Source organism: Otolemur garnettii, unplaced genomic scaffold, assembly GCF_000181295.1.
Source record: "Otolemur garnettii isolate 467f Iridium unplaced genomic scaffold, OtoGar3 scaffold00005, whole genome shotgun sequence".
In the NCBI taxonomy this organism is placed as follows: domain Eukaryota; kingdom Metazoa; phylum Chordata; class Mammalia; order Primates; family Galagidae; genus Otolemur; species Otolemur garnettii.
Window position 1 is genome coordinate 43867795 of NW_003852400.1, and position 12766 is coordinate 43880560.

Below are 12766 nucleotides of genomic sequence, written 5' to 3' on the forward strand. Positions count from 1 at the left end.
GCTTCACAGCTCACGGCAACCTCAAACTCTTGGGCTCAAGTGATTCTCTTGTCTCATTCTCCCAAGTAGCTGGGACTTTAGGCATCCACCATAATACCTGGCTATTTTTAGAATTGGGGTCTTGCTCTTGCTCAGGCTGATCTCAAACTCCTGAGGTCAAGCAATCCACCCACCTCGGCCTCCCAGAGTGCTGGGATTATAGGCATGAGCCACAATATCTGGCCTCATAGAAAACATTTTTTAAAAACTTCAGGTACCATGGCTGGGCACCGTGGCTCACACCCGTAATCCTAACACTCTGGGAGATGAAGGCAGGTGGATTGCTTGAGCTTGGGTGTTGGCGATCAGCTGAGAAACGGTAAGACCCCCATCTCTACTAAAAAAAACTAAAACAATACAAAAATTAGCCAAATGTTGTGATGGACACCTGTAGGCCCAGCTACTATGGAGGAGGCTGAGGCCAGAGGATTGCTCAAGCCCAAGAGTTTGAGGTTGCTATGGGCTATGATACCATAGCACTCTACTCAGGGTATCAGAGTGAGACCCTGTCTCAAAAAAGAAAAAAAAAAATCAGGTATCATTTGAAGGATGGTAGTCAATTGAAAACTATATGTATATATCAGGCCCCCCAATAAGTATTTATAAAACTTTTAAGAACAAATCCAACATGTCCTTAAAGTCATAAGATCTAAAATGTCTATGTGAATGCTTTCTTTGAAAGACTGAGTGCTTATTCCATTCGAGATGTCATTGAATTAAATATGGTGTAAAGTTGTTTTAAAAATATTGCTTTCAGGGGGTTGCCCAGAAAGACGACTACAAAATGTCAGTAACCTAGCTCGACTGGTCATCTTAGTATACTGATTTGATTCTGTGCATCTTGACTTTTTTGAAGAATCGAATCTATCTTCAAAGAGAAAAGTTTGGCCATCACTGACCATATGAAAGAGTGTCACAGTCTAGTAAACAAACAGCCTACTAAGTGTGAAGCCCACTGTGACGCCCACTGAGAGGTGTGATAAAATTGTGTAAAAATCAGCCATATTATTATATCACACTTTGTACTTCCTGTCAGTAGGCTACCTTTAAATGATTTTAACTGATTTGGTGACGTAAATATATTTTCTTCTTTTCTAAAGTCTTAAATACTATTTTTGAGTTTTATTTTTTCCATATAGAAGTTTCATTCTGCAATAAAATCAGTGCATTTCATTCTTTAAAAGCACAAATGACTTTTGTAAATAGTATCACTACACTCCTAAATCACAAAACATCAGTGAATAATGTTTTTCTGTCCTTGATATATTTGAACATTTAAAGCACATTTTTCAACAGATAAAAACAAATGAATGGGGCTCTTTATCAGGTAATTATTTCTTTCTGTTTCTATTCCCTTACCACCCCAACATACTTATTTTTGACTTTGAATCACATGACTTTTGAATAAGTCCCCTCCGATCTCTAACTCCTAGGGAGATCATTGAGAAGTATTCTGAGCCTAAAGAATGGCTTCTTGTTTATGACTAATAATTTTAAAATATAACTTTTAGTCACATAACAAGTTACACTTGTGTGGTCTGAGTTTTCAGTATTTATTTTTTATTTTTGAGACATTCTATCCTGGGTAGAGTGCTGTGGCATCACAGCTCACAGAAATCTCCAACTTGTGGGCTTAACCAATTCTCTTGCCTCAAGAGAAGTAACTGGGACTACAGGTGCCCACCACAACGCCCAGCTATTTGTTGGTTGTAGTTGTCATTGTTGTTTGGCAGGCCTGGGCTGGGTATGAACCCACCAGGTCCAGTGTTATGTGGCTGGTGCCCTAGCTACTAAGCTACAAGTGCCGAGCCTGAATTTTCAGTATTTTATATGCACTCTCATGACGCTTTCTTTCTGTAAGCTGAAGTAAGCCTGTTTATAGAAGATAACATTTAGAAATATCCTAGATAGCAAGGCCTTTGTGTGTTTGACACACTATTTCTTTTCACCATATAAATAAGAGAAATTTTATACCAATGGTAAGAAAATATATATATATTTTTCTCTACCAGGAAAAAAAATATTTCTTCCTTTCTGAAACTATGATAAATAAATTCCCAATAGTCTTACATAATGTGTGTAGCATTTCCCCAGTATCAGCGAAGCCATCTATTCTACTTCTTGGTAGGTCATCCGTGATTAGCTAGTTTGTGTCTGGTTCTCACTGACTCACCAGAGTTGAACCACTTGTCCAAATGCACCAACAGACACATCAGTGATGGAATCCCCATTTAAATCTCTGTAGCCATCCAAGGATCTCCCAAAGTACTGGAGATGGCTCTTAAAGGCTCCATCGGATCCCAAGATTTTCTAAAAGAGAAAAATTTGACACAAAACTTAGAATGCACTGCAGCTGATCCAGAAAAATGGCAGCCTCAACACTAGATTATTATATTCTCTATATGGTCATTTTCCAAGTTGTCCTTATTCTCACAGAATCCACTGCTTTCTCAATCTTTCTCTAATCTGATCTCTGGATCATTCTTGCAGCCAGAATTTCATCCAGGAAACAGCATGACTCCTCAACATAAAATAACCAACAACAGAAAAGACCAATGAACTGGGAAGAAGCAGATGCAAGTTCTGATCCAGATTCCTATGTTAGCTCTTTTCCCTCAAGTCTTATTCAAAACTTGCCTACTAAGGGAGGCCGTCTACGGTCAGCTTTTCAGGGCAGCGCCTGTAGCTCAGTGGGTCGGGCACCAGCCACATATACCGAGGCTGGGGACTTTTAACCTGGCCCAGGCCAGCTAAAACAATGACAACTGCAACAACAACAAAAATAAATAAAAAAATGAAATAAAGTCAGCTTTTTAGCCACCTGATACCTCCCATCCCTAAAATGTTACTCCTTATTTTAGTTTCCTTTCCCTTTGAAAAAAATTCCTTTGTCTTCATTAGTATCTGGAACGCTTTACCTTATTTATCTTTATTACTACCTGAGACACCTTATCTTATTAATTTTTCTCTCTTTTTTTTTTCATTTGTGTCCTATATTAAAATGTAAGGTCAATAAGAGCAGAATTTAGTCTGTCCTAGTCTCACAGCCCCCAGAGACTAGAATAGTATTATGATTGGCCACATAGTAAATGCTCACTAAACATTTGTTGGGCGAATGAATGAAGTTGTGAGATTCAGAGAGATGACTTGACGGTCCACATGATACTCTACCTCTAATATGATGCTACTCAAATTATGACTGTGTGGCTCATGGGTTACCTGGGAATACTTCGTGCGAACAGTGCCCTGATGACCATTGTAAATATACACAGCTCCCGAGTTCTGATTTTCTAACGGTGAACCAACGATCACATCGTTCAAGCCATCCATGTTGATGTCTGAAAGAGCTGCAATCGCTGAACCAAATCGAGCATTTTCAAAGCCCTCCGGGCCTTCAAGAAATTGGTGCTGACTCAAGATGCCCTTGCAGGGGGGGGAGGAAGGATGGTTAGAGCAAACTCCAGAACTTGTGTGAAGCAAGTTTCACAGCAATTGGTAACGAAACCAATTTTTAATACATTAAAAGTGGACAGTGTTGAACTGAGAATTCAAAGTTCTCACTTTCTGATGAGAATTATAAGCAAGAATTCCACAAACCAAGGTGAGAGGAGATCATTTTCTTTCCTGTAGCTGAACAACCTTCCTTTGTCTTCGTTTCCCCCAATATTAGTATGTTCACCTGTTTATAAACTTTATGATTTGGACATTTTCTGGCTAAAGTCCACTCGTGTCTTAAATGAAGTTAAGTAGGCACAAAACAAAATAAGACACAATACCTTAATTTAGACTTAATTTAAAAATTACTGATTGGGCACATAATTATAATAATACAGAAAGTGGAAAATGAAATTGTTACTATCCCATTATAAGAAACCCTATAGTTATGCCCCAAAGAAAAGGCGTTTTCTTGTCAAACCCACGTATTTTTCCCTTCAGATTTAGCGATCAAATTTGGAAATGTTTCATGACTTCACAAGAAAGCGACGCTCCTCAACCATGAAACTGGGTCAGGGTTGATTGTTTTCTCCTAATCTCGTAGAAATTCACTTGTTACTTTTTGATAAAGTCATTAGATCTTTTCATCTTCAACAGTTAGTGATGATCCAGGATATGTGACAAGCAAGGAACATTTGAAAAGCTGGGACTTTTTAAAAGTTTTTAAGCAAGTAAAGATAGCCTTCCTTTATTATATTCTCAATTAAACCTTTGTATGGATAACTGCTTTAAATTGTGTTATAGTTTACATTAATTTAAATAAATAAGATAGGACAAAATACCACAACAACCGAACACAGTATTTGCTGTATTATACCACCAGCTGCTCTGTTTCCATCCTTCCCCCTCTAGTGTCACCTAATTGTCTCTGTGAACTTGTGCCTTTAACTCAGTTTTCCTTTTGGATTTCACTGACGTATCTCGGTGTATGTGCATAGATTTAGAGCATTCGGTTTGCAAGCTGAAAAAACTGTGCTTTTCGATGTTAAAATATACTAAGCTTCATTTTCGAGGACTGGAGATTTCAAGAGTTGGATGTATACCTAAATGTTACACTAAACAATGCAATTTTTTTTTAATCAGTGAAGCTGTCCACAGCACATATTTTTTATTAATTCATAAACTTAATAAAAAAATATATTTTTACCTTTATGATAGTAAACAGGTAGACTCTCCCTTCTTCTTTCTTGAGGTCATTCATGTACATTGGCGCCCCCACTAAGAGCACATCTGTAATTTTGTCGTTATCCACATCAACAGAACACAGCACGCTACCAAAATACGAGCCAATCTGGAGTCATAAAGCACATTAATGTTAGGATTCCTGGTTCTGTGCTCGTAGCTCAGCGGTTAGGGCGCTGGACACAAATACGGGGGCTACTGGGTTCAAACTTGGCCCAGGCCTGCTAAACAACAATGACAACTACAACAACAGCAACAAAAATAGCTGGGTTTTGTAGTAGGTGTGTTTAGTCCCAGCTACTTGGGAGGCTGAGGCAAGAGAATCACTTAAGTCCAAAAGTTTGAAGTTGCTGTGAGCTGTGATGCAACCGCACTCTATCGAGGGCAACATAGTGAGACTCTATCTCAAAATAAAAAAAAAATAGGATTCCTAAGATTTATATACTCCTACTATTACACTGAACTTTTATTCATTCACTCATCACACCAAAATGAAGTGTTTACTTCTCGTAAGGTGTAAGAACATGAAGGGATGACAGATGTAACATCTGGTTCTTAAACCTGAGTGTGCACAAGAATCACCAAGAAAAACGTCTTCAAAATACAGATTCCTCAGCCCCATTTCTGAAAATTCTGATGCAGTCAATGCCTAGGATGTGATCCAGAACACAGCATTTTAAGTAAGTGCTCCAGGTACTGATGCCAGTGTGTCAAAGACCACACTTAGAAGACAACAAACCGTTAGTAGGTAGGCGAGGGATGCTGTGGAGAAAACAGGAGGGGTAGAGGTTGGGGCACCGCGAATGGAGCTGCTGTGGTCAGACAGGTTGCAAAGGGGCAAGTCTCAATGCTGAGTCAGCGGAGAGCAGGAGGGTCAGGAGGCTTTGAAACTGAGCTATGATTCAAATCACATCTTAAAGAAGACAAGGAGTTTTCAGAGAGGAGAAGTGCAACAGCATGAACGATTTAAGCATCCACGGCACGATCTAGGACAGATAAGTAGATCTAGACAGGAGGAGGAGGTGGAGATCAAGTCGAGTAAGAGAAGCCGGGACTTTGAGCATTCACCCCATTCAACAATGTTCAATGCACGTCGATGTGAACTCTTTTTAAAGATTTAGAAATGAATGAGAAATGAAAAAAAAAAAGAAAAAAACAGGTTGGGCACGGTGGCTCATGCCTGTAATCCTAGGCTGATGCAGGAAGATCATTTAAGGCTAGGTGTTTGAGGTTGCTGTGAGCAGGGCTGAGGTCATGGCACTGGTCCAGCCTGGGCAATAGAGTGAGACTGCCTCAAAAAAAAAAAAAAAAAAAAGCTAGTTAAACTTGTATTAGGCTATCAAAAGGGGATGGTAGGTCTTGCATTGTTGCAAAGACTTAAGAAATATAACAAGTAAACTCGGGTCACAGAGTGGAACCCAAGTACCACTTGGGGCATGTGAGTTTCCATGTCTGCCCATCCACCTGCCCACCTGTCCCAGTTGTCCATAAAGTGAATGTCACCTGACAAACAGTGCGGTTTACCTGGTCACCTCTGTGGGCCTGAATGACGGTGACGTTGCCTTTCTCGTTAACACTGTACAGCACTATCTGACCGGTATAACTTGCCCGAGGAGCACCGGCAACAAAGTGAGTGCTTTGTCCAGTAGAAATCGCAGCCACAGAGTAACCTAAAAAAGAAGTCAAGTCACCACGTGAGTGCCACTAAATATGTCAGCAGGTAAGGTGTCAAAAAGTTAGCAGAGGGGATCAGAAGTCCTCTGACGTCAGGTGTGAGACACAGTTCCTAGGCTACTGAGGGCAGCACAGAGGGCACAGCTTTCTTTTTCTAAAATGAATTGTTCCTGCTGTTTGAGCTGCACAGGTGAGACCTCTACCTATAAAGCCAGCCCTAGATTCTGAGTTGGTCTCATCAGCCACCTATGAACTTGGCATTCAACAAAAGTTTCTTCAATGAATGAAGAATGAATTTAAAAGGCCATGGAAACAGGCCTTAGAATTAGTTCACGTGCATATTCTGTGTCACTACTCACCAGGTTGTTGAACTTAAGGAAAGTTTTTAAACTCATTAGCTCTCAAGGGTAAAACAACTCTGAAAAGGCTGCTGGAAGCAACTGAATACTTATGTAGACAGACCAGGTAGCTCAGGAACTGTCCCATAATAAGTCCTCAAAATCTGCGTGTGCTTATTATAAGGGCAAGAAACCTATGAGTTAGTTCTAAAATAATATAAGACTACTACTTATCATACTAGCTTTTAGAAACCATTTCCATTTGGAAGAAACATGATCCTGTTCCAGCAATTGCAACCACTTGAGCAATCAGAAGGGATTCATGAGTTAATAATATAGTGTTTCCTTAAGTAGCTAGGGGTTAAGGCGTGATCGGCAAAGGGACATTTATATGTATAATAAATAGGATAATTAGATAGCAGGGCAAGGGTTTTCCTGAACTGCCTCTGAGATTCAACAAACTTAAGTTTGCTGAACCAAATACTGCTCTACCTTACCTAAATAGGAACTGTGATTTCTATCTTGCAGAATTTGGTCAAAGGCTTGTTTAGGAAAGATCAGGTGTCTGTGAGAGGTCTCCTGGACAATTGTCCCACTCCAGCCAAAAGCTCCCACGGCACCCAGCATCAGAATATCCTAAAATGATTGAAAGATGAAGATCATTAAAACAAATCACATTTAAAGCATATGAATGTAGGGTGGAATAAACTGTTTAGAATTTAAAGAGTGGAATAAACTGTTTAGATTTAGAAGAAAAATGTCAAAGCATGATGAAGTCAATATATATATGAATATATGTTGCTATATCATAGAATTGTTTTCATATGTTTGGGCTGGAGCACAAGACTTTCTGTGGGTCGTGTTATCTTGGAATTGACTTTGTGTGACATGTAATAGAGGTGAAAGTTGTAGTTAGTTATGGTACAGGATGGGAACATAGCCATCCTCAAATGGCCATTCAAAGTACACAAGTGCCAATGCTGAACCCTTACGAGCCTTACAGAAGGGGTCAGAAGTGAGTCTCCAGCCCCACATATTCAGAAAGGAAAGCTCCCAGGTGGCTGTGAGGAACCCCGAGAGCAGGAAGTGCTGATGACTTCCCAGGCACACGTGACGCCCTCTTCTGACCTCCTAGCAACTTTCTTTCTCTCTCTTCCCAACTGTTCAGCTGTTCCTCTAGCACCTCTCCATCCCTACCTTCCCTCTCTTTGGTAACAGTGCAGCCACGGGAGGCACCTGCAGCTGTGACATTCAATCTATCAGAAGAGAACTAACCACCGTCAGCACTGGAGAGGGCCAGGGAGGGGCTCAAAACCCAACCTGAATCTTCAAGCTATAATTCACAGAAAAAGCAGGTTTGGTCAGGATGGGATTTTGTTTTAATCTTTTTCTTTATAAAATTTCTGATATATTCATTCATTTAAAAATTTTTTTGATCTTAGAGTCTAGAACATCAAAGCTAAAATCTTAGATTAAAAAAATACAAGCCATTAAAAAAGAGCAAACAGGGAAATGATGTGTCTCACTTTGAGGGTAAGGGACCAAAAGGTCATGTGAATGATTATAATAAAATCACAGACTCTGAATCTGGGCACTATGAAAGGGCCTCAGGGCATGTATAAAAACTCCCTGGAATATAGTGTAAAATTCTCTGTATATGGATTCATTTACATGATTCCTGGGGGAAAGATCCATAACTTTTATGAACATTGCTAAGGACTGATGACCCCCCAAAGTTAGCACCTTTTATTCTAGAGAAAATAAGTTGTTCTTTGTTCCCTGACCTGCGGATCCCACCCCCTGATGTCCTGTTGTTCTCTAAATATTTCCCGGGCCTCATATCTTTTTAACCCTTTCTCTACTCTCCTCAGATCCTCAGCTGAATTAGAATCAGAAGCCTGAAAGACGGATATTTCTAAGAACCAAGAATGCACCTCCCTGAGCTAAGAAGACAGTGGTGTACCCCAGTCCCCTCTCCCATTTTCCCTAATACTTTACTTCCCAACTATTTTCTGTCTCTGCTCTTAGAAAATGATATAGTAGCAATTCAGCATTCAGCAAAGGCATTGATGACAAGAGTGTATGTTTTTAACAGATGTTACTAGTAGTCAATTGATTCAAAGGCAATTCCTGCAGGGATAATACCTTAAATTAACATAGTGCCTGTGCCCGGGAGCACGCAAAGGCTTTCTTGTATATTATCAGAAACAGAGAAGGGAAGGTATTAATCTTCAATTTTTAGATGATAAATCTTCAGCACAAAGAAATTAAGTGCTGTGGCTAGGATCCAGGACTGTAGGGCACTAGATGGGGGTTTTCCCACTTCATGTACAAAGCTACTGTGCCCAGAAGTGTTATGCCAAATGGCAGTGTGGCTTAAAGTTGTCTGATATACACACATTTTGAGGCGAATAATCTGCGCTGAATCCTACTTGTGACATTTCCATCTGGAAGTTGTCCCCTCCTTGAACAGTACCTGGGAAAAAATCAGTTTCAAAAATAGTATTACTATAAGCAATTTTAAATCAAGTTTTCAAACTCAGGCACCCACACATGTACACAGACTCACGTACACACAATATTCTGATGTTCACCCGAAAATACAGAGCTAGTGGGCTCTGGGAGAGAGAAGTCACTAAGAAAAGGTTCTATCAGTTTGTAAAAATCCACAATACTTCCAAGGTAGTGTTCAAAGTTGGCATTCATCTTAATGGAATATTAATGTATTTTATGGAATATATATGACGTTCCTGATATCAATGAACACTCAGCAAAGGGTACAAGGTAAGGTGAAAACTGAGGTGATTTTTTTTTCAATTTTCTTTTTGAACTTTATCATTGCTAGCTAAGAAACTAACTAAACTTTTAGTTTTCTGATTTTTTTTTTGTTTGTTTTGAGACAGAGCCTCAAGCTATTGCCCTGGGTAGAGTGCTGTGGCATCACAGCTCACAGCAACCTCCAACTCCTGGGCTTAAGCAATTCTCTTGCCTCAGCCTCCCAAGTAGCTGGGACTACAGGTGCCATAACACTTGGCTATTTTTTGGTTGTAGTTGTCGTTGTTTGGCAGGCCCCGGGCCGGATTCAAACCCGCCAGCTCTGATGTATACAGCTGGTGCCTTAGCTGCTTGAGCTACAGGCACTATCAAACTTCTAGTTTTCAAAATATTGTTACTAGCTTGTAATCCTAGCACTTTGGGAGGCCAAGGTGGGTGGATTGCCTGAGCTCATGAGTTCGAGAGCAGCCTGAGTCAGAGTGAGAGAGACCCCCGTCTCTAAAAATAGCCGGGTGTTGTGGTGGGCACCTGTAGTTCTAGCTACTGGGGAGGCTGAGGCAAGAGAATCACTAGAGCCCAAGAGTTTGAGGTTGGTGTGAGCTGTGATGCCTTAGCATTCTACCAAAAAAAAAAATTGTTACTAATAAATTTATAAATATCTCAGATGCAGTGGAGGAGCGAGGCAATGGCTCTGTAGTGAAAACTATGCTGAGAGATAACTGGGTTAGTTAGTAAGAAAAGGATTCAAGAATGAGAGGGATTTTACTAACTGGGAAGTTTGTTCCAGTCCACACATCATGCTTGCCTCTGTCACTGACACCAGAAGACTCAGTTAAAACTCATTTTCCAGTGGTCAAAATGGTTATGTTTTATTAATCTTCACAAAAAAGGAAGCTAAATGCCTGGACTGACACTTTATTAGGTGGTTGTTCTGAATGGCAGTGTGGCTTGAAGGCAAAGAGTACTGCATGATGTAGTCTCATTTCCACGATGTAAGAATTTTCTCAAGGTGAGTCAAGATAATTTTTAATAAAATAGGACAGCACTCCCCCGAAGCCTGTAATAGCAGGTAATGCTCCAAATCATTTCTAGTTAGCTTGGAGATTGTAGTTGTTCTTACTCAGGCTACTACAAACACATGAAATTATGAGGGTGGATAGTCTAGTAATTTTGCATTATATCAGGGCACATTACGTTGTGATGATGATTTAAACAACTTAGAAGTACATCAGATATTGAAGAAGCAATAAAACATTTTGGATAATTCTAAGGCTGTGTGCAATACATGGTGCTCAACAAAATATGTTCTATATTGCAGAGAGACACTTGGGTTAACTGTCTGGAACCAGGATTTAGGTCATGTGGAACTTTTTTTTAACCAGCTGTGAAGTGTGTTCTAGTCCTCCATACGGTGAGCTCCTGAGCACGTGTCTACGCTAACTAGAACTTCCAAGACCACCTAAGCAAATTACTTTATGTCTGATAAATAAAATGTTTCTTCAAAAACTGAACCGAAAAACTAGAAGTCCCCTTTCTTTCTTTCTTTCTTTCTTTGTCTCTCTCTCTCTCTCTCTCTTTCTTTCCCTCTTTCTTTCTTTTTTTTAGAGACAGTTTCATTTTGGGGCCCTTGGTAGAGTAGCTATAGCATCACAGCTCACAACCTCATGTTCTTGGGCTTAAGTGATTCTCTTGCCTCAGTCTCCCATATAGCTGGGACTACAGGCGTCCACCACAATGCATGGCTATTTTTAGAGATGGGATCTTGCTCTTGCTCAGGCCGGTCTTGAACCCATGTGCTCAGGCAATCCACCTGTCTCGGCCTCCCAGAGTGCTAGGATTACAGGTATAAGCCACCCCACCTGGCTATATTTTTCTAATTTTAAAGTTATATATGTTTATTGTAAATAAATTCAAGAATTTTAGAACTTAAATAACATACTATAGAAAGGTAAAACTGGCCAGGTGTGGTGGCCCAGGCCTGTAATTCCATCACTCTGGGAGGCTGAGGCAGGGGGATTACTTGATTCAGCTCAGGAGTTTGAGAACAGCCTGAGCAAAAGCGAGACCCCATTTCTGAAAAAAAAAAAAAAAAGCCAGGTGGTGTGGCACCTGTAGTCCCAGCTACTCCAGAGGCTGAGGCAAGAGGATCACTTGAACCCAAGAGCTTGAGGTTGCTGTGAGCTATGATGTCATAGCACTCTACCGAGGATGATTAAATGAGACTCTGTCTCTTTGAAAAAAAAATAGTAAAACTATTTACAAGTATAATAGCTATTACTAAGTTGCTCCCCAAAAGTTAAAAAATTATTGCCTCATCAACAGCTTCCTTGAGCTTCTTTGCTTCCCAATAAATCTACACAAGTTTAAATATTATTAATCTGTGCCATCTTTAAGACAAAATATAATGGTTTAATTTGTCCTTTTAAATACTTACTAAAATTGGGAATACTTTCTTCTGTTCATTAGTAATTTGTGTTTTATAATTTATAAGCTACTTAGTCACATTATTTGTCCATTTTTCTTCCTGTTTTATAAGAGTTCTTTTTATACAAGTCATACAAGTTAACATTAATAGAATAAGCATGATAACAACATAAACAATTCTAAAAAGTTTTAGAAAAAACCTGATTGATTTTCTACCTTCGATGCTGAAAATTTGTTCTCCTAAGGTCCCAGCTTTTTCTAGTAGAGCTGCTTCATCAGACACGTTGAAAAAGTATCTTTCTGTCGGAATGCTAGCAATCGCTTTGATTTCTTTTATTAAATTTTTAGTATCAAGGGCATTTCTGTTTAAGTAGCCAAGAACCTTGAAAACAAAGGAAGAGGGAAAAAGGTCATTACCACTGTACTCCAATTTCCCTCTTACTAAATCCTAGTCTATTTTGGTACACAATAGCCCTCCTGGAGAAGTAAATCAAGCAATGTCTCCACAACCTTTTATTTAGTTGAAAGAACTGAAGATCAGCAAAAAGTAGAGATAGAGTAAAAACTTTCTTTTATGTTAAATATTATAGCCAATGGGAAATTGGAGCTTTGGGAAGTGATGTAATAAAGGAACATTTATCCAATGGCTATCAAACAAGTAAAAAGAACAGCCACTTACTGCTATGCCAAACCTCAGTATATTGTCTTTGTTGCATTGATCAATCACATCTTTCAACATTGAACCATCATGTGATTCACCATCTGTGACAACCACCATTACTTTGGTAGCGCTTGGTCGTCCACCAGAAGCTGCCGAGTAAGCGAAATCTCTGTGACCG

The 12766-nt window shown here is 39.6% G+C and overlaps 1 protein-coding gene across 1 annotated transcript in view; it reads right to left on the minus strand.

Moving 5' to 3' along the window:
• ITGA2 (integrin subunit alpha 2) overlaps positions 1–12766 on the minus strand; it is a 98647-nt gene that overhangs the window by 26355 nt on the left and 59526 nt on the right. Inside the window, exons 9-16 of the mRNA XM_012811205.2 lie at positions 12607–12757; positions 12144–12309; positions 9128–9204; positions 7226–7364; positions 6241–6386; positions 4682–4825; positions 3259–3462; positions 2213–2349 (exon numbers count right to left, since the gene is read on the minus strand). Of these exons, the coding sequence (XP_012666659.1) occupies positions 2213–2349; positions 3259–3462; positions 4682–4825; positions 6241–6386; positions 7226–7364; positions 9128–9204; positions 12144–12309; positions 12607–12757 (1164 nt within the window). The remainder of the gene's footprint in view (positions 1–2212; positions 2350–3258; positions 3463–4681; positions 4826–6240; positions 6387–7225; positions 7365–9127; positions 9205–12143; positions 12310–12606; positions 12758–12766) is intronic.